This window comes from Sardina pilchardus, chromosome 9 (genome assembly GCF_963854185.1).
Source record: "Sardina pilchardus chromosome 9, fSarPil1.1, whole genome shotgun sequence".
Taxonomy (NCBI): domain Eukaryota; kingdom Metazoa; phylum Chordata; class Actinopteri; order Clupeiformes; family Clupeidae; genus Sardina; species Sardina pilchardus.
The window spans coordinates 22336086-22361215 of NC_085002.1; the positions used below are offsets into that span (position 1 = coordinate 22336086).

At 43.6% G+C, this 25130-nt stretch overlaps 2 protein-coding genes across 3 annotated transcripts; one reads left to right on the plus strand and one right to left on the minus strand.

Annotated features, from left to right (window-relative positions):
• Positions 1 to 213: 213 nt before the first annotated feature.
• Positions 214 to 3895, minus strand: ap5b1 (adaptor related protein complex 5 subunit beta 1). The gene is made up of 3 exons (XM_062546362.1): positions 3795 to 3895; positions 3466 to 3608; positions 214 to 3042 (listed from the first exon to the last, which is right to left on the minus strand). Exons 2-3 carry the CDS (start codon positions 3604 to 3606, stop codon positions 409 to 411), a joined length of 2775 nt encoding a protein of 924 aa, XP_062402346.1. The 5' UTR covers positions 3607 to 3608; positions 3795 to 3895; the 3' UTR covers positions 214 to 408.
• Positions 3896 to 4618: 723 nt separating this feature from the next.
• Positions 4619 to 19744, plus strand: cdc42 (cell division cycle 42). Of its 2 annotated transcripts, none has more exons than XM_062546372.1 (6): positions 4619 to 4705; positions 11737 to 11880; positions 11991 to 12063; positions 13171 to 13280; positions 13743 to 13940; positions 18178 to 19744. In XM_062546372.1, exons 2-6 carry the CDS (start codon positions 11776 to 11778, stop codon positions 18265 to 18267), a joined length of 576 nt encoding a protein of 191 aa, XP_062402356.1. In that variant the 5' UTR covers positions 4619 to 4705; positions 11737 to 11775; the 3' UTR covers positions 18268 to 19744. The 2 variants fall into 2 exon arrangements, with proteins under 2 accessions (XP_062402356.1, XP_062402357.1); XM_062546373.1 differs by lacking the exon at positions 18178 to 19744 and adding an exon at positions 16379 to 17335.
• Positions 19745 to 25130: the final 5386 nt, after the last annotated feature.

Here is a 25130-nt window from a genome sequence, read left to right on the forward strand (position 1 = left end):
CTTGAAAATTTCATATGGTGGCTCAAAAATAATGATTGCTGGTACTCCCAACATTGCCTCAGGAGTACGGTAGGATGTCTACTGGATTTAACTTTTCATCAAAACCGAGGTCAGCATATTTAAGCCCTTTTGTTGGAATGCGTTTCAGAACATTTCCACCTTCACTCTGCAGACTTCTAAGGTTTCTCCCAAATTAAAATACAACAGTTAAAAGACAGTATATAAGTTGACATTTATTACTTTACAGACATAATCAACACAGAAATGAAGATTTCAGTGACTTCTGTGCCACTGAAACCACTCAAATAAAGTTACATATTAATAACTACAAAGAGGATTAAAAAAATATTTACAAAGAAAATATTACGGTCACATACCACACTGGCATCTAATCAATGAGGCACATTTTCATCTCTTTGTTATCTTCAATAAGTAAGAGTTGATATGAGGTAACAGTTCCCAGTTGTCAGTTCCTATGTCAATTTTGACAGCATCTTCAGTCAGATTTATCCTAAACAGTATATGAAACCGAGGTGGAAGGAAAAACAGGACCTTGCATTCGCCTATGTCAGATGGCTCGGAGATCAGGAAGTTTTGGAAATTCTTTTTCTTAATTTCTTGAAGAGAACTGTCCTTACCTTCAAAACAGAATAAGCTTATTGCTGACCTATTGGCCTCTGTGGCACAGATGTCTTCCCAAAGGCGGTCAAAAACATCTTCCTTGTAGGAGGAGGATGAACCTACAGGTACAGGCATTGGCAAAAAGATATCTGGGAAGGACACTTTGACATCAGGAAGCTGAGTTTGCCAAGTGAGCTCGTCTTCAGTGCTGAACACAGCACTAGCTTTAAAGCATGTCGGGTAGGGCTGCTTAGGCTTTAGCTTGAGCATTACCTCAGGGGGCTTCCTGTCTCTGAACAGGCATGGGACGTGGATGTCACACATGTCTTCATAATTTGAGTCTTTCAGATCAAAGCTCAAACAGATTGAGAAAAGTTTGTCAAACAAAGGTTCTGTCTCACCTATGTATGCAAGTGTGTACTTTAGGGTAACTTCTGAGGCAAAGTCTGCATCACTAAACTGACTCCTATAATGGTTCAGCACGTTTTCCACTGCAGTGGTGTCCTCTGTGGAGCATGTCGCTGGAGGAGAACCGACATGCCGTAGCCTAACAAACTGCAATACTGGCCTCGATGTTGGGTGTATGGTAAGGTGACTGGAGAGCCCTTCTGTTTCAGCCATGATGGCAGACAAAGACCTCACTTTAGTCTGACCTCCTTCCTGACTCTGTACCAACACTCCTGACAGCTTCTCCAATGACAAATTTGTTAGCAAGGTGTAGTAAAACCTGGCATGATCTCGGATGTCTGTGTCATCATAGTGACCACCCATGTGGTGAAGCAAATCAGCCAACTCAACTGACACAGAAGCCTGATTCACACAGGGATGGAGGAGCAGATTGCGACACACCGCAAGAATGGCATTACCTACTCTCCAACCTCCCCTCTCACAGAGGCTAGAGTGGTACAGGACATTGAGTAGGAAGTAAAGGCAGCTTCCCTGAGGTATCTGTTTCTCCGCTGCTGCTCTTTTCAGGATTTTGAGATGCCAGCTGAAGTTCTGCAGAGTCAGCTGAGATGGGGGCATGTCCACGACCAGTCTCTGCAAGGTTTTCAGCAATTTCTCAGGCCACACAGAATCCTCCATGCTGCCCTGAATTCTATCACACAAGTTGATTAAATTTGGGGCAAGACGACAGTGCCTCGAATACAGATCTGATAACTTCTGAATAAGCACTTCTGTCAGGTTTTCCATTTGAGAAAAGTAGGTAAGAAAAATAAAAACAGCTCTAAAGGCTGTCACCACCATTTCCCTGCGACCATGGTTATCAACTATTTTGAGGAGTGCCATCAAATGATCAAATAAATAGGCCACCCCCTTGCTGTCCTCTCCCTCGTCAGCCTCCAGGTACACCATGCACATGAATTTCAGACGGCAAAGCATGGTGCCACTATCATTGAATACAGTCGGCAGGAGAGATACTGTAAGGCGAGGTGTGACCAGCACAGGTAGGCTTTCATCATCCTGGCTGGAGATGGGTCTGTTCTCAGGGAAGTGACGTATACAGTCTATGTAGAAGAGTTTCTCTGGGACGTTGAGCAGTGGATGCTGAGCCATGCACACGAGACGTTTCAGGAAGAAGTTCTCATCGTCAGGACTAAAAAGACTATCAGTGAATGCACCTTTCATCATTAGCGTGGCGTGCACCAGCTCCACCTCGGCTGTCCCAAACAGCCGCAACAGCTGGGACTTGAACAAAGCAGGCGACAAGGCTGGTACCATGGAAACAATATCAATGAGCTCTCTGAGCAAAGCGGCCTGGGAAACGGGGGTTAAAAGGTAGGACTCTTCCAATAATGAAGACACAATTGATTTCAATTCTTTACAGTCCACACCTGTCCTGAGCTGTGGGATCTCTTCCATTTGACAAACAATTGCAGGTGGCAGAGGTTTATGGATAGCTTTCCATCCAAATCCGTCATTTGCACATAGCAATGTCTTTAAATCGGCATTAGCGACTTCTACCTTTTGACAGAGAAGAAAGACAGCATTCTTGAGTGTCAGGGAGTAAAGAGCACTATAGGCTTGATGAAGCACAGTGGTCTCCAGTTGCTTTAACTGATAAAGGGTTTCTAGTCTCTGTGACAACAGTCCTGGGAAACTTATTTCCATTTCCCGCAGGCATTCGCAGGATGTGGCTCGGATGGGCTGGAGGGACAGGCCTCCCCTGTGGTCATTGGTGTCCTCAATGGTCTGAAACAGCTGGTCCAGGTAATCCTCTGCCACCTTGGGCTGTGTCTCCATGCAGGTTGTGCAAATGAGGACCGTAGATATGGCTACCATCAGGTTGCATTTGAGACTGACAGCTTTTGGTGGTGTCTGGGCCAGAACGGACATCAATTCCAGTGCTGTCTCCTCTCCAACTGAGACCGTGGGGCAGAGGATTGTGGGATGCTCCAGGAATGGAGACAGCAGGAGGACCTCCAGAAATAGATAGAGAGGGATACTTATCACAACCATATAGATGCTGGTTTAGCTTGCTTTCCTGTGTCACTGTAGCATATATTCATATGAATACAAGATCAACTAGTAGGCCTGATATTACCAGTTACACCTTTTATCTGAATGCTGATAACCTGCTCAACTGTAGGCACTTCACTGTTAATGTAAATGTCAGCTTTGCAGCATATATTCATATGAATACAAGATCAACTAGCAGGCCTGATATTACCAGTTACACCTTTTATCTGAATGCTGATAACCTGCTCAACTGTAGGCACTTCACTGTTAATGTAAATGTCAGCTTTACAGGGTTCTCCCCCCCCCCCCCCAATTTCACTGCACCACTCCACTTTGGTATCACATTAGAACGAGGTTTAATTAATCAATCAATCAGTTGTGTACCTTTGTGTTGTCACTGGCTTTGTCATCTCTCAGTTCGCGCAGGAGTTCCGCCAGGAAGCTATCTGATGTTATGCAGGAGAGGAACTGAGAAGGACTCAGTGAAAATGCAGATATTCTCTGACTCCAGCTCAGGGACGACATTGCTGGATAAATAAATTACAATTAGTGAGTAGTTTTTAGAATGCTAGTTATTAAACAGGTAGCCTGCCTATTATTTGAGTTTCGTAGTTTCTGCAAGTGTCATACTTTTTTTAGTTTAAGCCTACTGGACCAATAGTTACAATCACTGACATATGAATTTTGTCTAAAACAAACAAAAACATACTTACTAATAACCTTTAAATAGCGGATAATTGCTTAAAAATCCATATCCAAGTGCACAGCGTTAGCGTTTAGGCTACCAATTCTGCCTGAGAATCATGTGACGAATGTCATGTGATACTGTGAGTGTGGTCATGTAAAGGTCCCCACTTATTTCATTTAAAAATACAATCGGACAACTTTCCCAATCCAAGACCTGAAATAGGCCATTGTGCATTACATATGTATATATATAGCCTATATTATTTATTTCTGGACGGAAACTACTTGAAATTGGAACAGCTCAAGGTGGTATGTCCATTTATTTTGAAAGACTGGGCTGACCTTGTTTCTAACCAATGCAACTGCAACTCAATGCGGTCATCGTGTGGCAGTCTGTCGTATTGCAGTCTGCAGAAAGAACTGGGTCAAAAAATCTCTCGGGATTAAAATGAGGTTCTGGGATTGTAAAATACGACTGCAATATGACCGACATTCTTTAGCACCCTAAGCTTTATTGGTTAAAAGGTGCAATCTTGTAGACATGAACTGTCCTCCACCATCTGCAAAACATAATTCACTGTGTTAGAAGAAATGGTATACTACCGTGTAGGCTACCGTGTGTGCGTGTGTGCGTGTGTGTGTGTGTGTGTGTGTGTGTGTGTGTGATAGCCTACATATAAATGCACTATGCAGTATAATGTAATACTATATACCGAATTAGATAAATATACACTGAATATCATACTGGCTAAACCATCTACATTTGCACATCAGACCTATCTCAGATCTTGAATATTGTCTCACACCGATCTGGTTATGCTAATTAAAGAATACTTGACGTTGCGCAAAACGCGACGTGCCCCTGTACAGTGGTCAGGGAAACCCCTAGTGCGGACCTGCCAACGCCCGGCACAGAGAAACAAACAGAAAGGATACGGTAAGATGAAAAATGTTATATTGGAATATATTGTCAGTATTTATCAGCGAAAATAGACGACGTGGTCTGAGTATATCTTAGTGCGTCATCAGTTACAAAATGTCAATGTATAAGATGGTTTTAGCTCTATATTATTTATGCCAAATGACAGCCGCTAATGTTAGCTTGCTAGCTAGCCAATATGCTAACAAACCAGCGTTAATATTATCGCTAGCTTGCTAACAGACGGCAAAGGAAGCCCGATAGTTTGACCAGGGAGATGCTATGAAGCCGTCTCTGAAAACTCGTCAGTTTTAACCCCAATCGCTGTGGTTTGACGATACATAGTGTTAACCAAATATATTCAGAGTCATTTAACTTAACGTCATTCCCTAGGTCCCAAAATACATGAATTGATGCATCCCCGCTAACGTTAAGTCGACAGCGAATGCGGCATTTGATCGAGCTACTTAACGTTAAATAGCTAACATCAACTAAGCCAAAAATGTTCGAGGCCGCTCTCGGATTGTAGCCAACATTGCATTTAAACCAGGGACGAGTATGTACTGTCTAGTAAATGACGTTCGCAAAGTTAGTCAGTCTTAACCAGATGAACTAGAAAGGTATCTGGGGAGTAACATTAACTAACGTCAACGTTAACCCAGGGTTAATGCATCCTAATCAAGGCGACTGTTTTTTTCGGTGACTTGGTAACGCTATCGGTATGGTTTTCAGAGGAACATGGTTATTTGGTCAACTTGTTTATTTTAATACGTGTTTTAAAAAAACGATGACGATGTCCAAACCGAAACGCACGAAAATACCAAGAAACGCTATGATAGCAACAGACAGATTTTGGTCAATGTATCGACTGGGCATTAGCCACACCGGAAGAAACACAGGCCTATCGAGCCAGCTAGTTCGGTAAAGAGGGGCTAAAGAGGAGTAGCTAGTTCTTTGGCCTATCCGCTCCCAACTGTGATGAAACAATTAACGTTAATATTATCACAGTGGTGCAACTGTGTATCATTACTGATCTACTGTCTGAATGTGGATTTTTAATAGAAAGCTACTTGTCTGAGCTTAGTGTAATTTAGTACGTTTTATCATGTCAACTTGCTTATCAATCTAACTTCAATTTACCCGTCGCTTTGGGAATAATACTTCAGAAAGTGTAGTATTCCAGTTATAAATCCGACGTTACGACTAAAGGCTTTGATTATGCCCTCGATTCATAGTTGAATTTGACGCATGAAAATATTGATATTCTATGAAGAAAGACATAGCTGGTTTGATTATTTGCAGGCTGTGCTCCTTAGGTCGGATTTTGAATGTGCCCTATCTTATTGTTTTTGGCTTGTTGCGCAGGTTTCAGTTTTGGGTATCTTTATGGTTTGTTATCTTTGGAATCATTGTTGACTTTCTCGACGTAATATTGCATAATGATGGCTCCTTGGGATAACAAGTTATGGAGTTTTAAAACACAGTTAACTTAGCTGAAGCTGTTACTAGCAGTATTGATAAACTATTAGAATTACTGTCAGTGCTGACCACATTGTATGATCTAGATTTGCCAGAATATAGCAGGGTGTTCCATTAGTCCATAGGTCTGTGTCAAAACACCTCAATAGCATTCACTGTAAACTGCTTGCCCAGAGATGTTAAATGTGTAGGACCTCCTGTGTATGTAAAATCAGTTAGGAAATACAACTTCCTGTTAGGCCTGTGTTCTGTGCCATCACAGGAAAGGCCCTGAGGACAGAATAGAAGTGACGATGAGTTGTGGCAGAGACGGTTGTAATTTAAGGATCTTTGGTTGTGGGTATTCTGAAGCAATAGACTGAGACTTTTGCTGTATGAACTGTGGTTATCTAGAGTTGCGGGGAGGAAAGGTAAATAAATAAATAAATATATATATATATATATATATATATATATATATATATATATTATAATATATATTAGGTTTAAGTGGTGTCTTGGCTTAAGTGATTTTTTTTGTGACCTAACATTAGGGATGTGTGATGTATTTCATCTAAGATATTATCGTAATTGTTGTTTCAACAATATGTAAATGGCCATTGTTTACATTTATTCATTTTGGAGACACCGTTGTTCAAAGTGACTTACATATGGCAACTATAATACAAGGGATTATATTCTCCCCGGAGCAATTTGGGGTTAATTGCCTTGTTCAAGGGCACAACGGTGAAAGCCAGGAATTGAACTGTCAGGCTATTGCGTGTTAGCCCAGCTCTTTATCCATGACACTACCACCGGCGCCAACACATTATCGAGTATATAAATTATAGAGGAAAAAAATACTTGAAAACATTGAGGCAGTTATAACACTACACTTAGGGGGCATGTCCGTGAGCCCCCATGTTCATGACCCCAGAGTGAAGCACAGCCCTACCTGACATTATTGTGTTGTTGAAGCCAACTCTAGCACTGCTGTGTGTGTGTGTGTGTGTGTCTCTGTGTGTGTCTCTGTGTGTGTCTCTGTGTGTGTGTCTGTGTGTGTCTGTGTGTGTGTGTGTGTGTGTGTGTGTGTGTAGAGTAGTGGTGGTGGTGGTGGTGGTGGTGGGGGGAATGGGGGGGGATTTGCTTGCGAAGTGGCAGGCAATAGCAGGAAGGCTGATGAATGGACCATCAAGCTGTGGCCATTGTTGTAGTGAGCATGCTCACACTCTGCAGTGGTCAGATTTCCTGCCACTGTGCCTCAGCTCCCTACCGCTCCACTATGGTCAGGGAAACGGAACTCTGAGCTGAGCTACTTTTCAGTTTTAATAATGAAATTCCAGTTGGCCACCGCAGGCCAGGCCAGCCTCGGTATTTCAAAAAGGGTTTGAGTAATCCTTCACATCACAGCAAGTAGCCTAAACCTTCACGTGTAAAAACACACGTAGAAGACGCAAGCATTTACAAACGCACACAAGGATGCTACACGTCAGTGTCACTGTCTGGTTATTAGTCAGATTATGGTGGTGTGCTGCTGTTGTTGATGGGCTTGGCTAGAGGGCTAAGTGGAGGTCTTAGGACATGGGGTGTCTCTCATATGGGGTTTTATGCACCCTCCCTTCCTTCCTCGATCCTCGTCCTCACTGATCTAGATAAAGAATGATGTGGCGGCAACAATGGGATAGTCTATCCAGAGTTAGTTATAGATCAGTGGGAACGCCCCTCGAAGATTGAGCATCGAGGAGAGATGTTGAGAGGCACCCTTAGTGGAGGTCTTAGGACATGGCGTATGCATGCTCTGTGAATGTGGGTGGGGCTCCAGGGACGTGGTGGAAGTAGTCCAGGCTTGCTCTACTCCCCCCTGGTCTTGCCTGATCCATCTGCCTGCTCTCCTCCTCTCCAGTGGCTACCGTGCCAAACCCTCTCTGGGTGGCTCTCAAACACTCTCCTCGATCCTCGATGCTCTGTCCTCGAGGGGCGTTCCCACTGATCTATATAACTAACACTGGATAGACTATTCCATTGTTGCCGCTAGGGTTGCAAAGGGGCGGAAAATTTCCGGTAAATTTCCGGAAAATTTCTGGAAATTTCCCATGGGAAGTTAAGCTGGGGAATTTTGGAAATATTCAAAATGGGAAACTTTAATGGAATTACAGGAAATTAGGGAATTAATGGGAATTTACGGGAATTTTGTTTTTTACTAGCAGCTTACATTAGCTAGCCAAGACTGCCGTGAACACTGGCTGAACTCAACTTGTTACAAAAATGTTTAATGAATTTATTTTAATCCTCGGTTGTCCAAAAAATACCGACATTACATTCATGTATGACCCCAAACCTCACAGATTGTGATTATTTTAAAAGTGCCAAGCTAAATCAGACCAGTAGCCTATGACCATATGATTATTAACCATCCCATTAGAGATGCAAAATTACGTTCTTCCATTTGCATGAGGACAACAGTGATGACACGCCAAGAACTGGGCGACTCTTTTCGCAAACTTCCCCCAGTTTCCCACCAGTTATTCCCACATGAGATAATGTTTGCAATGACATTTTCACCGGGAAAATTAGGTTTCCTATATGTCTAGTAGCCTATGTTGATTGTTGTGTGCATGTAATCGACCTGTGTGCAGGGTAGAAATTCAACTGAATTTGCACTACATCAGGTTGTTGTAACTAACATTATGCTGAAAGATGGGTTTTTTCCAAGTACATTAAGGTCTTTGTCTTGCCAGATACAACATTTCCAGTTTATTCCCATTAATTCCCATTTATTCCCGTTAATTCCCGTATATTCCCGTTAATTCCCATGGAAAGTTTCCAACTTTGAAAATTCCCGGAATTTTGCAACCCTAGTTGCCGCCCCATCATTCTTTATCTAGATCAGTGAGGACGAGGATCGAGGAAGGAAGGGAGGGTGTATAAAAGACCACATGAGAGGCAGCCTCTGTGTCTAAGGATGGATGCAAAGTACCTACTGGCCAACAAATACCTGCAGGGTATTTACCTGGTAGGGAAAAACAAATCTCCAACCATAGTGAAAGTATTTTGTTTTTTTTAAAGATTATTTTTTTGGGCTTTTTATGCCTTTAATTGGACAGGACAGTAGAGAGAATGACAGGAAGTGAGTGGGAGAGAGAGTCGGGGTGGGATCCGGAAAGGACCACGGGGCGGGAATCGAACCCGGGTCGCCGGCGTACGGTGCAGGTGCCCCAGCCAGTTGCGCCACTGCCGGGGCCAGTGAAAGTATTTTGACCCAAAAAAGGTTCCCATCCTCCTTGTTTTAAAGGCAGACACAGCCTTTTGACGGTTAATTAACTTAAGCATTTGTTGGTATTGTTGGTATCTCTTCCCATCTGTGTGATGTGCAGTTTTTTTTGTGTTTTGTTGTTGTCGGGGTGGATGTATGAATGTAGTCACACAGCAGTGGCTTCTTAGTAATTTGTAAGTGCATTGAGCCCTGCACATGTTATAAATCCCTCTCTGTCACTCATCATCTTGCATCTGTTGCCCTGATTAATACATACTGTACTTTGCTTCAAGCTGAAGCTAATGTGCTAGTGCATAAACAAACTAACATGGATGTGTTCTTTTTTTGATGCATTTTTAAAATGAAAACCTGTGCAAATGCTGCAAGAAAGAAACTACTGTGATTATGTGCTTATCTTGAACCTGAGCTTAACGATTGGTCAATTTGCGATGTTGCATGCATGCTCTGAAAGCAAATGCTACTTAAAGGAGTTGAACACGCTCACACGGTGAACAGAATGGGAGGTGCACGTCTCAGGCCACCAACACAGCATTGTTGTTGTCCTCTGTGGATGCGCCATTGTCCGTGTCTCTCTCCCACCAACATCAGCCCCGTAATGGCCGTCAGAGCCTTAGCCTACCAGGCGATGGTGGTTCGTGTCCAGAGCCTAGTTTCACAGACTCATCCTCTGTCCCGAGGCTGAGTTTTGTTTATTGTGCTGCTGTGCTGCTGTGCAGGCCAGAGTCTTGACTGCACCCTCTGTCGGCAGTGTGCTTGTGGCAGCCCGTGTTTGCGTGCTTGCCGTCAGTCTGCGTCAGCTCCTGTTTGGCAGTGACCTACTATCCAGCCCGAAGAAGGGCCAGACTGAGGGGAGTGGTGGTGGTGGTGGTGCTGGTGGTGCTCCAGAGGTCAGTTGTTTCCTCTGGATTTTCCCCAGTGGGGAACAGCGGTGGTTTCTCCTCTCTCTTGATCACTGCATTCTGTGGTTTTGAATGATGGATGCCATCACAGACCTGAGTTTTGCTGTTGTATCGGTCTGCGATATAAGAAACAAAACAAAAGAAAACAGATCAGGCATGGAGCGAGCCAGGTGCGTCCCAGCTCCTCTGCCTCAGGACTATTGCAAAGGGGTCGGTTGCTCTCTCTGCATTTTCCTCTTGCCATAACTGGCATAATTGTCACCTTGCTATGCCTGCATCGTACGCATACAAATTCCCTTGAGTATGACAGATTTAAACATGCATACACACACACACACACACACACCCTGTCCACATGGTAGGACAGATGACATTTGTGCTCATACACACGTATACAGAGCACACGTTTGCACACTGTTAATGCATTGCTGATGCACAGTTGCACGCACAGGCCGTGAAGCCCCCATTTGCTTCAGCATATGTGCATGTCCACGCGTTAGGCCTGTAATAGATGGCACTGCTCCCATTTGTGCTTCCGGCATCCTCTTTAGTCTGTGCGTACTCCTTTGTCAGAGAGTTGTGCTCTTTTGTAGTCATAAACAGGAAGCTTTGAAGTGAAATCCTTCTCCTTGTGCGTCAGTTGTTTATGGCAGAGGCGGGAGAAATCAATGCAATTTAATATGAATGTGCCCAACATCTATATAACGTGATATCTGTCATTGTAGAAAATTCTGACCTATTTGGAAGCTGCCAGGATAATACAATCTATTGCTATTTAAGTTCCCATATCACATAGGTGGAGAAACCGCTCACTCAAACAAACACTCCCTGCTCTGGTTCATGGAAATTCGATGGCCTGAATGTTGCCGAAAATACTGTAACATGTTATTAAATATTGACCAATTCGGCATACACTAATTACATATTTATACACTCTTCACATATTGATATGGTGCCATGAAAAGATTCCCATTTACTGCGCAAAAAACTATCCGGTTGACAAGTGGGAATGCGGTTCACTTTGTCGCGAGGCTTTTGCAAATCCCTTGCAGCAGAGGAGCAGCAGAGCCGAAAGAATCCTGCAGCTTAAACATCCGTCTGCCCTTCTATTTAGGCACCACTCACTATGTGCCGCTAAGTGTGAAGTTGATAAGGGAAGAGGAAGCCTTTGTGTAATATTGCATGTCAACATAGGATCGCTCACCACTCATTGACTGTGAAATTCAGCCAAATGGTTGTGTCATCATTAGGCAGTATTGCAGAAGTAGGCTATATCCGTTACCTAAGAGTTATGTGTGTTATGTGTGTCTCATGTACTGGCTACAGAATACCACAGTCATATTCAGTCAGAAGGGATATTGTGGTGTTTGAATTGTTGTTAAAGCTCCCTCTTCTGTCCTCCTCTTTCCCCTGGGCAGATCTTGAATGAGAGCAGTCGACCCTGAAAGAGCACAGCTATGCAGACGATTAAGTGCGTTGTGGTCGGTGATGGTGCCGTGGGTAAAACCTGCCTGCTCATCTCCTACACCACCAACAAGTTCCCCTCGGAGTATGTCCCAACGGTAAGCTTGTGGCCCCAGACCTCTGCAGCTTGTCTTGTTGTTCTTGTGAACCATTGTTCTTTACCCTTATCTAACCACTGTGTCCCTTTGTGTGTTACTTTTGTCCTCAGGTGTTTGACAACTATGCAGTAACGGTTATGATCGGCGGGGAGCCCTACACTCTAGGGCTTTTTGACACTGCAGGTATACATCTATGCATTTATCCTATATGCCTCACATGGACGTTTTGCAGTGCGCCTTCGTGCACATAATGCCCTCTCAGCTAACTGGACCAGGCTGAACTGGGTGATCAATTGATATTTGATTATTATACAACCTCTGCTTTGCATTGGAGTCCTGTTTGCTCTGTTGGGACTCATTTTCCAATAATGCCTAACGGACAGTACATTACCCCTTATTGTTAGACTGTAATTGTCAAAGCCAAATCTCCAGTAATGGCCATCTTCCAAGTTTAGGTCAGAAATTTACTCATCTTGACTAGGACGGTAGGCAACCTTGAGAAACCAATAGCCTGAGCAGCATAGCTCAATAGAATCCTCAGGTACATAGTTAATCACTCATTGGACACAGATGAGTCGTGGATCTGTCCGAGGTTTTTTCCTATATGTATCTCCAATTCTAGGAGTTTTTCCTTGCCCCTGTTACTCATGGGCTCTCTTTGAATGTTTAACACTCTGTAAAGTGCCATGAGACATGTGTAATGTTTTGGCGCTCTCTAAGTGAAATTAAATTGAAATTGAGATGCCAGAAGTTCAACTGTGGACAGATAAACAATGCATGGCACACACAGCGTTTTTTTTTTTTTTTTGGCAGAGTTAACTGTACTAGACTACTTATTTATTCCCCACTGGTTTGTTACCATGTTTAGAATTGCCTCTCCCAAGTAGATTTGGATTGACCATGTGTGTGAATAGGTAATTTGTTGGTAATGAAGACCAGAGAAGGTTCAGGGGGATATCACACGGTAGTACTGTAGTATATGGGGAGGTTCAGTAGTATTAGAGGAGGTTCAGGGGGATATCACACGGTAGTATTGCAGTATTAGAGGAGGTTCAGGGGGAGATCACACGGTAGTATTGCAGTATTAGAGGAGGTTCAGTAGTATTGGAGGAGGTTCAGTAGTATTAGAGGAGGTTCAGGGGGAGATCACACGGTAGTATTGCAGTATTAGAGGAGGTTCAGTAGTATTGGAGGAGGTTCAGTAGTATTGGAGGAGGTTCAGGGGGATATCACACGGTAGTATTGCAGTATTATCTTTGTCCTGACGCCTCTTTTCTCATCTCTCCACAGGTCAGGAGGATTACGATAGGTTACGACCCCTGAGTTATCCTCAGACGGATGTGTTCTTAGTCTGCTTTTCCGTCGTCTCGCCCTCCTCATTTGAAAACGTCAAAGAAAAGGTTTGTGTGTCTGCAGTACGCCGTGAGAACAGCATAAGCTCAAACTGTTGGTCCATTTTAGTGTTGCTGACGACGGTCAGAAAGGCCTTACAGTCTGGATACACCCAGCAGATTGCACTGTTCACCATTATATGTCACTTTGACTTGTTAAAATGTTGTCTTAATCTGTTCTCTCTGGACATGCTTGCATTTATTCTGCCAGTATTTCTTACTTCACATTTTCCCTTCATAAGTGTATGGGTTTATAAAACCTGAAAGAGGCGTTCCATCAAAGCGGTTCAAGTGACAGTGCTTACACTATGCCATATGTGGAACTGGTCAAGAGATAGTGTTCAAGAAATACAAAGTTGCTGTTTTTTACAGGCACAGGTCCAGATGTATTAAAATCTTGATTAAAAAGTTGTTCTTAAGACCACAGGATTCTTTAGCTCATGAGTTGTGTTTTGCTGTCCCTGTCTTCAGTGGGTCCCAGAGATCACTCACCACTGTCCAAAGACCCCTTTCTTGCTGGTGGGCACGCAAATTGATCTGCGGGACGACCCCTCCACCATCGAGAAGCTGGCCAAGAACAAGCAGAAGCCCATCACCCCGGAGACGGCCGAGAAGCTGGCCCGAGACCTCAAAGCAGTCAAATACGTGGAGTGCTCCGCCCTCACACAGGTGCGTTTGTCCCCAACACACACACACACACACACACACACACACACACGGAATGAGGCAACAGACAGAGTGTTGCTGAGATATTGTCTCTGGTCACTGGTTTCAGCACCAGTCACAGCCAGCACTAATCCAAACTAGGTAGTAGTAGTGTAACCTCAGTTGTGTAGACTGCACGGATTGGGAGGTGGGTGTGCTAGCAAAAAGACTAAACCCCGTAGCGGGACGCGTCTTTTGCTAGCAACTTCTACACTATCTGCATTGCACACATGCCATAGTGTAAGTGTGCATCAGCCTGTTCCATCTTATTAGTACAAAAGAAATACAGGTAAGTCTTTTTTCTTCTATCACTTCACTTCATTTCTTTCTCACTCTTGAAAGAGACACGGTCCGAACCACAACAACAATAAAAAAACAAGAAAGTGGAGACAAGAAAGCATGTTGATGTAATGCTCAGACACTGGTGTTTGGGGTGTAATGCTTGGGAATATTGTCTGGAGGTGCCTTTCCACTGTTCAGCCAATTTTTTCTCTGAGCACGGTGAGTGAGCCTTTATACTGGCATTTCCGCTTGCCTGGACTTTGTCGCAGAATGATTGCCGACTGAGCCCAGCGTGATTTCCTTGGCACAGTTAGATGACCCAGCTCGAGGCAGAAGAAGCAGTCTGTTTCATGGTTGATGATGACGTAGGTATTCACTGAGCAGTTTCATTGCGCTCCTCCTGAGCCGAATACTGTATATCCTTCTAGAAAAGAAGAGAGCACAAAATCAGGAATTCTTGGACCATTTTTTAAATGCATAGGGTTGTGGTTGAATGAACAGTGATCAGCATAACATGGAAAATCCGTGATTTTATTTGAATGAATTATGATCAGTATCAAACTAGGTTAATCTAATGGTCCAAGCTGTCAGATTTTGAGTGCTCATCTTCAAATTAGCTGTAATTACTATCCCTTGAAGAGGTTGATGTATGCAGTCTCACATACTAGCCCTTTTCAGACAGGTTTTGCGCACATTTTGCGATAATTGCTTACCGCATATCTGACGGTAGCGGACATTCAGACATTAAGCATATATGCGCAATGTACAGTATACGGCCACCTGTTGTTCACATCTAATGTAGAATTTCCGTCAATTGGGCTTTAGTTCGCTGGGCAGATAATGACGCCTAATAAATGCGGCCGCACTGACAGCTGTGCATGCGAGTGTAGTTTTCACACGGGGAGTAGCCTTGCTGCATTACTGTAGGTTACGAAGGTAACTATGGATCTGTGAGACCGAGGGATGACCATCTCTTTTTAGACTGTAGTGACGGTCAGAGTGAGGTCGAAACTGATCTGCAGCGTGTTTAGAGAGATGTAGGCTAACTGTTAAGTGATATCGGGCACTTTAAATACACATAATACTTCCCTTGATCATCATTGACAAGTGCAGATTTTTTCCGCGATTGTTGTTCAAATAGCAGCTGTGGCGGCAACGTAACGGAAACATGACTAGGTCGGCAGCATGAAAGGTTCCGATAGCGGACATATGCATTCAGACAGCACAACGAAAAAAAAACTACCGTAGAATGTCTGTGAACATTGCGTAAATACACGTCTGTTTGAAAGGGGCTTATGCACACTACAACTGGACATGCATGCTTGCATGTTACTGTTTTGATGCACGCTGAAGGAACTGAAGTCATATTACAAAGCAGATATAGCTGGATGAGCAACAGCAAGCTCCATCACTGGAACCTCAACAGAGGAAGGGTCTTGCACATGCTTAACTGACACATCCCTCTTTGAAGAGGATTAAGAGCATTTCTAGGGGGTTGGGGGCAGACAAATCTGACTGTTGGGTGTCTTGTTGGCTCGGTATATTTTCTCACTTCTCTCCTTCACACAAACATCCACTGCTTCAGTCACCGACTAGATCCCTAGTGTGCCTCCTCTGTCAGCATCTTGAGGGTGATCTTTAGCACAAACCTGATTTCTGCCTGTAGTGATTTTTTGCCTCAACTGAATGTACCTAAAATGCTTTGTAGCTTCTCTCTCTGCCTCCCCCCCTCTACCTCTGTCTAATGAGGTGTACACTGTTAAGCAGCTTCATTTAGCTCTCTCTCTCTCTCTCTCTCTCTCTCTCTCTCTCTCTCTCTCTCTCTCTCTCTCTCTCTCTCTCTCTCTCTCTCTCTCTGCTCATTGTGTCCCACACATAACCTTTGCTTTGGTGGGACACCATGGTGTATTAACTGCAACCAAACGCATTCCTGGAAGCATTATTTTCTCAGACTGCAATTCTACGCCACTCGATTTGCATTTTAAGACTTGTGGGAAACACAGATGTACAATCTGGAACTCCACTATTACCGTTCTCTCTGTCTGCTTCTAACCTGTTCTGTAGGCTGTAGTGCTAACCTTGGTGCTTTCTTCTTTTTCCTCTCCCCTCTGTCTTTGTAGAGAGGTCTGAAGAATGTATTTGATGAAGCTATCCTAGCTGCCCTTGAGCCACCAGAAACACAGAGAAAAAGGAAGTGCTGTATATTCTAAGCCCGCTTTCTAAATCCCCTTCTCCACCCCATCCTCTTCCCTCCTCCCTCCTCCCAAATGTCTGCTGCTTCCTTTGGTTTACCTCCTGTTCAGAATGAGTTCAGCTCCTGAGTCTCCCTGACACACTCCCCACCCCCCTGCCCCCATAACAAAACTGTGCTGAAATGTGAACCACGTTCATTACCAAAACTTTTTTTTTTATATTTATTCAAAAACTTTTTTTTTTTTTGGGGTGGGGGGGGTGTTGTGTTTTCTTGCTGTGGTTTTGGCCTTGCCTTGTCTTTTTTTCTGCGTTTGGTTTTCTTGCTCCTCTTCCTGTCTGAAAGCATTTCAGGGCTCTCCACCCCACCGCCTCCTCTGAACGCCAGGGCCGAGAGCCTGTACGCCCAGTGGGAATGACCCATCTGCGGTGCCTAGGGTTAAGAGAGTGAGTGTGAGTGTGTGTGTGTGTGTGTTTGTGTGTATGAACTGTCCGGAGGAACCAATGAGGATGTACATTTCCGTTAACAACCTGTTTTGCCTTGTGTTTCTCGGGTTTGAGTATGATTTGGAGAGAGCGCACCAGAATTAAAGGGGAGCACTCCAGTGTTAACACAATGGCAGGCTACAGCGCCGCCACTTTTCCGCTCTTAAAGCCAGTTTTTAAAAACTCATTCCTTTACGTCGATGTATTATTTACTACTACGGCCATGTATCATAGACTATGATATCAGAATTATGTATGGCTAGACTTTGCTATCAGGATTTGGTTCCCATCCAGAGATCGTGTGGGGGAAATAAAAGTATTAAAGCTCAGTAATATTTAAAAAAGAAAAAAAATCTTGTGAAATGATTTGTGACATTAATAAAGGTCAACATAAACATTAACATGAACTGGTGTTTATCTCTTTCTTGCAATATGTGCACGTTCACGACAGTGATTTTGAAGTCGCGTTTGTGATGAGAAATTCCTCATTAGGCACTATATACGCTATACCCTATCCATTGAAACCTGGTGTTCCTCAAATTCCTATCCAAGTATTTCCTTTTGTATGTGGGTGTTGTGGGATATATTTTTGTGTGTGTCTGAGCCTGTGCTCTCTTGGATGTCCACTTTCTTGTTTTGTTGATTTTGGTCTACCCCCAAACGGCTGCTTGGTTTCTGCACATCTCAAAACAAATCGGACTTAGAACTCTGCGATTCAAATCTGCACACCATCACATTCTCCCTTTCTCTTTCAAATCCTTTTGTAGTGATTTTATTCCTTTGCCAACAGACAGTCCACCCATTGGAAGTTGTTGTCTTGTTTTCTGTGTGTGTCTGTTTCATCAAGTGTTCATTGTCTTGTGTTAACACGGTGGTCTGGTTACCACCCTGTTCCTCCCATCCGCCCAGTACCCCAAGTCAAAGGGTGCCCTGTCACTGTTCACCAGAACACTCCGTTCTCTCTCTCTCTCTCTCTCTCTCTCTCTCTCTCTCTCTCTCTCTCTCTCTCTCTCTCTCTCTCTCTCTCTCTCTCTCATACACTTACACACACTCTGTCAGTCTGTCTCTTGCTTTCTCTCTCTCTCTCACTCACACACACACCCACACACATACACACATGTGTGCACACACACACACACACACACTCTGTCAGTCTCTCTCTCTCTCTCTCTCTCTGTGTCTGTAATTATGATTTCCTCCCTCATTGAGCCTCCATGTCTCTCCCCTTGCTTTGTGTTCACAGAAAGGACTAAAGAATGTTTTTGACGAGGCGATTTTGGCAGCCCTGGAGCCCCCTGAGCCCAAGAAGAAGCGCAAATGTGTTTTGCTATGAGAACCCACTCACACACACACACACACACACTTGCATCCACACACACATACACATATGTACACATACACACACACACACACACTTACAGTCAGACCCATACGTACATGTATATTCACACACACCCTAACACTTTGTTTCCCCTCACCCCCCAACCCTCCCTCCTTCCCTTTCTCTGCTAAGGCTGCCCATCAGCTTTGCCACCCTAAAGCAATTTATTCCTAGTTACAAGTGTTTATGGTTGTGTTTTGCTTTGCAATGAAGTTTCAAACGATGGCCCTGTGTATGCCATAGTGGACAAAATAGACACTTTCTGTTTTTTTGTTTGTTGTTTTTTTTTAAATTACCTTTTTTTGTTTATTTTTAATCCACACAAAAAAAAAACGTTTAATAATGACTGAGATTTTATCTTAGCTCTGCGCTTCATGGTGAACCTTTTTGAGTCCTTGCCTTGAGTCTTACGGTCAGGGGACTGGGCCAGTGTCGGGCCAGTGTCGGTCGAGAGCTCAGCAGATTCTTCCAGAGCCATTAGCAGAGGGTTCTGAAGCCACTCATTTCATCCGGGCGTTAGACTGTCAACTCCTCGGTCAAAGTACAGTCGTCCCACCCCTATCTGCCCCTATGAAATGCAGCTGGTAGGTCTGACTTACAGTGTGAACCCTAGTCTCTATGGCCCCCCCACCCCCCACCTCAATCTACACACACCCTGGGTTTCAGCTAGAGCCTCACCTGAAGTGCTTGCAAAGCTTTGTTCCTGTATTATTATTATTACAATTTTTTTTTTTTAATTTGCCAACACCTCTGTTTGAAGGAGGAAAGATGTCTTGAGTAGTCAGCTGAGTGACTAAACAAATGAAACGCTTTATTTGGGAATTGGTGTTAAGTGTCAGAGAAAAAAATGTCTTCTCAAGCAGGAAGAACTTTCTAACAGTGTTAGTACAGGAGGTGTGATCTATTGCATTGCCAGGGACCATGGAGGCGATAAAACAGTGAGCCATGAGTGATGTTCCTGTGCTGTAGATTAACATTAACAAATAATAATGTAAGCTGACAAGTCATAGGTTCCACTTTTTTTTTTATTATTATTTTGTTTTCTTTCTTTTTGTCTTCTTTTTTTTTGTTCGTATTTTGTTTTTTCCGTCTTTGTGCTGTTTATAATCTTATGAATTTATTTCTTTTCAATTTGTTAGGAGCCGGACTCCTACCAAACTCTGATCCACCTGTCTGTCATTACTCATTTCAAATAATTACAAGAATGAAGAATACTAAAAGCGAAGTCCTCCCTCCAGAGCCAAATGTTGCTCCGCAGGTGGATCAGAGTCTGTGGGACTCTAGCAGTCTATGTCATGCAAACTTTTTTTTGTTTTGTTTTGTTTTTGTTCTGTTCTGTTTTGTTTTGGTGGAAAACCAAATTCTATGTATGAAGTCTGTCTTGTATATGCATTCTTTTCAAAGATATTAAACTTATACCTTAATTGCCTTTACCAGATTTCCCAGGTATTCTCTGAGATGCTCGAGATACGGTGTCTCTGTCTGAGTTTTGGCTGTAATTCTATACAAGATACTACAAGTTGAAAATATGAATAAATAAAAACCAAAAAAATGAAATTTCTATCGACCGTTTCAATAGTAGTTAGTAGTAGTAGTAGTAATAGTAGTAGTAAACCACTTTTAGAACAGAATACTGGATTTATTTAGCTTAGCCTTGACAACTGTGGATTTTCAAGGCCTACACTACCATTATTTCTTGTGTGCGTTTGTCTCCAGAAGTTCTTCCTCACTCACTTTCTTCTCTTTGGCAGAGAGGGTTAAAGTGGAGCGGAGAGTACTGAAGGATCTTTGCCTGTAGTGAACAGTTCAGTGGGCTGCTAGTCAGTCGTGCTAGTTAACAGTGTGTCGGGACCAGGGCTTCTGAGCAACTCGTGTTGAACTTTACCTTGCCCTCTGTGGGATCAAGGGTGCTTGTTGGGATCTTTTGCCAACTGTTTGATGACTGATTTCATTTTTTCATTACTTTCACGTCTCCATGGACCTATTTTTTTCAAGTAAACCTCAACCAAAAGAGGCTGAAGGATTTATATTACCAATACTGGATGAATTGGTACAGCACTCTTGAAAAGGGTGATTCATATTATGGGCAAAGAATGCGTGCTTGGACTCATTAGAATGGACTCTTCTGGTAATACACCATTATAGAATAGTATAAGTTGCACAACTTTTATGGTTAAAAATGTTTGTTACACATGTTTATTCTGGTTGAAGATGCCTAGCCTGACGACGTCATACTCAATTCTTGTCAGAGGGCGGGGCTAAACTTCGGTCTGGCATCCAGGCTAGAAGATGCCACTGCTACATGCCGAAAGGTTGTAAGACAATGTGGGAGAAACTTAGGCTGGGTGAACCCTGCCTGAACCTCGGGCGAATTTGGATTTCGCCCGGCAGCTCAGGCTGGAAATCTGTAATCTATCGCCTCTGTTCCCTGCCAGAACCTTTGGCTCCAATCAGAAACAGCTTATCCAAAAGACACCGGATCATTGGTCTGATTGGTTGAAGTACTACTATCCAAGCGTACGGAGTCATTTGAGCGATGCTCATTGATCACGCCTCTTGTGCAGTAGAAACAAAGCACAGACTCCCCATACTAATGTTCAGTCTTAAAAGATTGAGCTGAGTATGGTGATAGCCAGACTAGGAGAAACATGGAATCAGAAACATTTATTCACATTTTATTATGCAAAATGGCAGGTACAGAATTATTCATGCCATTTTTAAATAAGCAGTGGAAACCTCTTTATTCACATTCACATTCACCATGTTTTGGATCATTGTGTGATTTAATGGTTCAATGCTGCCTATTGAGGCAGGACTATTAAATGACACAATGATCCAAAACAGAGCTAAATAAGGCAAGAAATAATTGACAGAACAATATCAACATCTTAGAGTGGCCCAGAGTCTAGACCTCTATCCAGAGTGATTGCAAATAAATATTCCTGCCTCAAAACCTGGATTGCTGCTAAAAAGATGCTGTCTAGAATCTCTGGAGAGGCTCTGTAGGTATAACAACCATTTTGGAAGCTGTGAATACAAATAAAGATGTTTCTACTGATTATTTATAAAAGGTATGAATCATTTTGGACATGCCATTTTTCATGAAAATGTTTCTACCACATTATTTTTCTACCGTCTTTATTCAGTCAGTAAGATAAATTCAACAATAAATATTTGCCAGGGGAATTGATCATTTTCTTTGTACCTGTATATAGCTATATCAAAAAATGAGGGATTTTTTGGATGGTTGAAGCACAGTTTTAACACTACATCCTGATTAATAAGTTGCCCCAACTGATGATGACCAGTAGGGGGTGCTGTATAGTTACAAGTGACCAAGACATTTTGGGGAAATGCTACCTGAGGGGGCAGATCAAATCACGTTGTTCTAAAAATAGTCCTAGCGGTAAGTCATCAACTTTTTAGTTAGTTGAGATTGCTGGTAAGTAAAAAAAAAAAATACTTTAGACAGCTTACACTGTGAAATGGCACAGCAAAAAACGAGGAGACATCCAAGATGTTCTTGCTTGACTCCAGGCCAGTTGCTAATGAAAGTGGACACTTGGATGTCCCTTCTCTTAATATATTGTCATCTACAAGGCTATTGATGGATGGCACATGTTGATAGATGGGTTTATACTTTTCCTCCAAGAATTTTTTTAAAAAAACTTCATGTGTTCCTCAACAATCATTAACTAGTATGTTAAACATTCCTTTACAAATACTTCATGTTCTTCAGGATGTTCCTTTAACAAATTGAAGAATTAGGCCAAAATATCCTCAATATCTCTTGTGAGGTTTCAACATTGAGAGTTGTGTACAGAACCCAGTAAGCGTGGAAAGTGTTCTACTTAAGAGAGTACTTCTGCAGATTGCCCCTGTGGCAAGTTTCTCAGTTTCATCATTTTAAAAAGAGAGAGACAGAGAGAGAGAGAGAGAGAGAAAAAAAAGCATTCCATGCGTCTCTGGAGTGCTCGCCGTCAACGAGCACTTACACTAAAGAGGCAACCCAAGCAGTTCATCATCACACGTGTGGGATGGCTGACATTCCTGCGTCGGAGTGTTGAGGGTGCCCACCTGCGAGCGTTGCCTTGGAAAAGTCAGGGCCACTGCGATACGGACCCTCACGGCCTGACAGGGTCTGCTTACCTCAGCCTGCCAACATCCACTCACTACCCTGATAACATCATCCACTGCACATATGAAGGGTAACATACCTGTCCACACAGAATTTGGGAAATGGTGTCACCCTTTTGTTGGCTTGAACAGGCTATTGCAAAGTCAGTTCAAGGTAAAGTTGAACTGACCTTTCACTTACTGTTCATTCCAAAAGTGTCCTTAAGATGAGCTCACAAGTGATGTCCACTTGTCTGGCTTGTTAGTTTAGCTACTTTGAAACCAAACACCTCTAGTAAACTTCTTTTGGCAGCTTTTTAGCAGAGTGAACTATGAAGTTGCATTTCTGCATTCATACGTGCTCATGCTCTCCGTGTCTCAGACGTCCTATGAAATAATGTTCGGTTGTCAGGGGTTGGAATTGATGAATGGCAAAGGTCTACTGTGTCTACTCCCCTCGTCTCTCTAACACTAATTGGAGGGCGACTCTTATCCAAAACAAACACTACAGCTCGTGTCCACCTCCGCGCTCAACCCCCACTAATCACGGCGGAAAAGACAAGCCTCCCTTAGGATGGCATTCCATATCCCATCTGTGTGCGGACGGACCCCCGTCCGCTTGGGCCAGCCCTTTAAAGGGGGTTCCCAAATCTGACCAAAGGCTAAATGCGGAGCTGTGGCGCACTCGTCCAAAATGCTAAAATCAACAAAGGAAAATGTTACGGTGTTAATGGGCCAATAATCCACCAGACAAATGTCAGTGATTCATCGCTTGAGAGAGGAACAAAGGGAGTGGTTGAGGATGAGAAGGAGATTACTTAAGATACCAATATGCCAGTCAAAACTATAAACATGCTCAATGATGTGTTGAAAGGCCAACCTGTGGACTGAAACTGAGTGTGATGAAATATTGGGGCCTCATTTATCAAAAGCCCCTCATCCTCTGCTCCAGCTCTTCTATCTGACATCGTCCCCATTGACATCTGCACCATGACAACTAGGGTTGAGCTTAAACACCATCTCTCATGTGTGCCTTGGCTCTACCGCAGGAATATGCGGTTCACCAGCGTACAGTATATACAGCACTTTCTCACGAACCTACGAGCCTAAAACGCATACTTGGACTCGCCTCAATACTTAATTCAAACAGTAATTGTGAGCAAAACTTCTGATTGATATTAGCAGTGGTGTACTCTAAGCCTGTCATGCACTCAATTGTTAATATCTGACACATTTTTGTTGCTCTTGTTGACAAGTTTAAAATGAATATGTTGGAGGGCCTCTATGTTTGTTGTGGAATGATGATAGGAATTTGAAAGGGCATAAAGTTTCCATTACTAGGGCCAAATCTGAGGTCATATTATTAAGGTCTTGACGACTGCTAATGGATACAAAATTAACAAATCATCATGTGAGAGGATTCAGACTATCCCGTGCGGTCTAAGGGAGTTTATATTGCAGGCCATACCCCGAATGCATCAAGTGAAAACAAATATTAACCTACAGATTTTTCAGACGCTGACTTCCAACTCATCCTAATGTACATCTCTGAGGCCATATAGGGGCGGCAGGAGCAGCGTTTCGAGCAGAGCCCGGCATGCCAGCGTGTCTCGGCACTGTCTGAGTTGCGGTGATTTACCATTGCACTCTCATGCACGGTTAAAGTGAGGCAGGGCCTCACATCATAAGTCATCCTCCCAGGCAGCGCAGTCATAAAACCTCGACAGACACGGACAGGCCTGCCCTTGATGCGTATGCCACTCCACTCTCTCCATCAGTGGCTCTGAGCCAGGCCCCGCGGCCTTGAGGCCCTGAGAGGAGACGGAACAGAGGAGCAGAGGAGAGGATTCCGCAGACGAGCCCTTCTCTCCACAATAGCAGCACCGAGTAGCCATGGTTGCTGGGCTGGCAGCTGCACCCCAATGTGCCCCATGTTGTGATATGCTAACCCCTCAACCGCTAACAAATAGCTGGGTTTACTGTCAGCGTGGTGTCTGTTATGATATGCTAACTCCGTCGCTGCTAATGGAAACATGTAGCCTGCTGTCTGGAGCGCAGGTGCAGCCGGCTCTGCCCGAAAGCAATTGGCAGGTGGGCCGATACAGCCCTTAGCCCCCCTTGTCTCATGGTTCTGCTTTCGCAGCAGGTACTATCACCCAGACTAGGGGAATTAGTTGTGTCCAAACAAACACACGCATCAGTGCAGGGCACAGGTGGGAGTTAGCCTGCCTTTCCCATCGCTAATATCATCTCAACCAAAAGAAAACAGATCACTGGGCTGACAGCAACAGCACCTGCATGTCCATGTTGCTTATTGGCTTTCCTTAGCAGGGTCCTGAGAGGTGGAGTTTCTCAGATTGATCTTCACAAAGTGTCCTCTCCCAGGAAATGGCTGATCTAAGAAACCGTTAGGCAAACTGCCAATAGCACAATGTATGTTAGTATTAACAGTAAGCAGACGTGCGTCTTGTGTGAAGGCATTTGCTTTCACACTGTTGGTGAGTCAATGCATTGACTTTCCGACAGACTCTGCCGAGACAATACTTAACACTGCGGCACTGCCCTGACAATATCTGGGGGCTCGCCCTGCCTGGAAATTATAATCATACACCAAGCCTCTCTGACATCACAACATCGGCATTTTACAGTACAGACTGGCAGTTTCCACCGAAGACTGTATGGCTACAGTTTTACCAAGG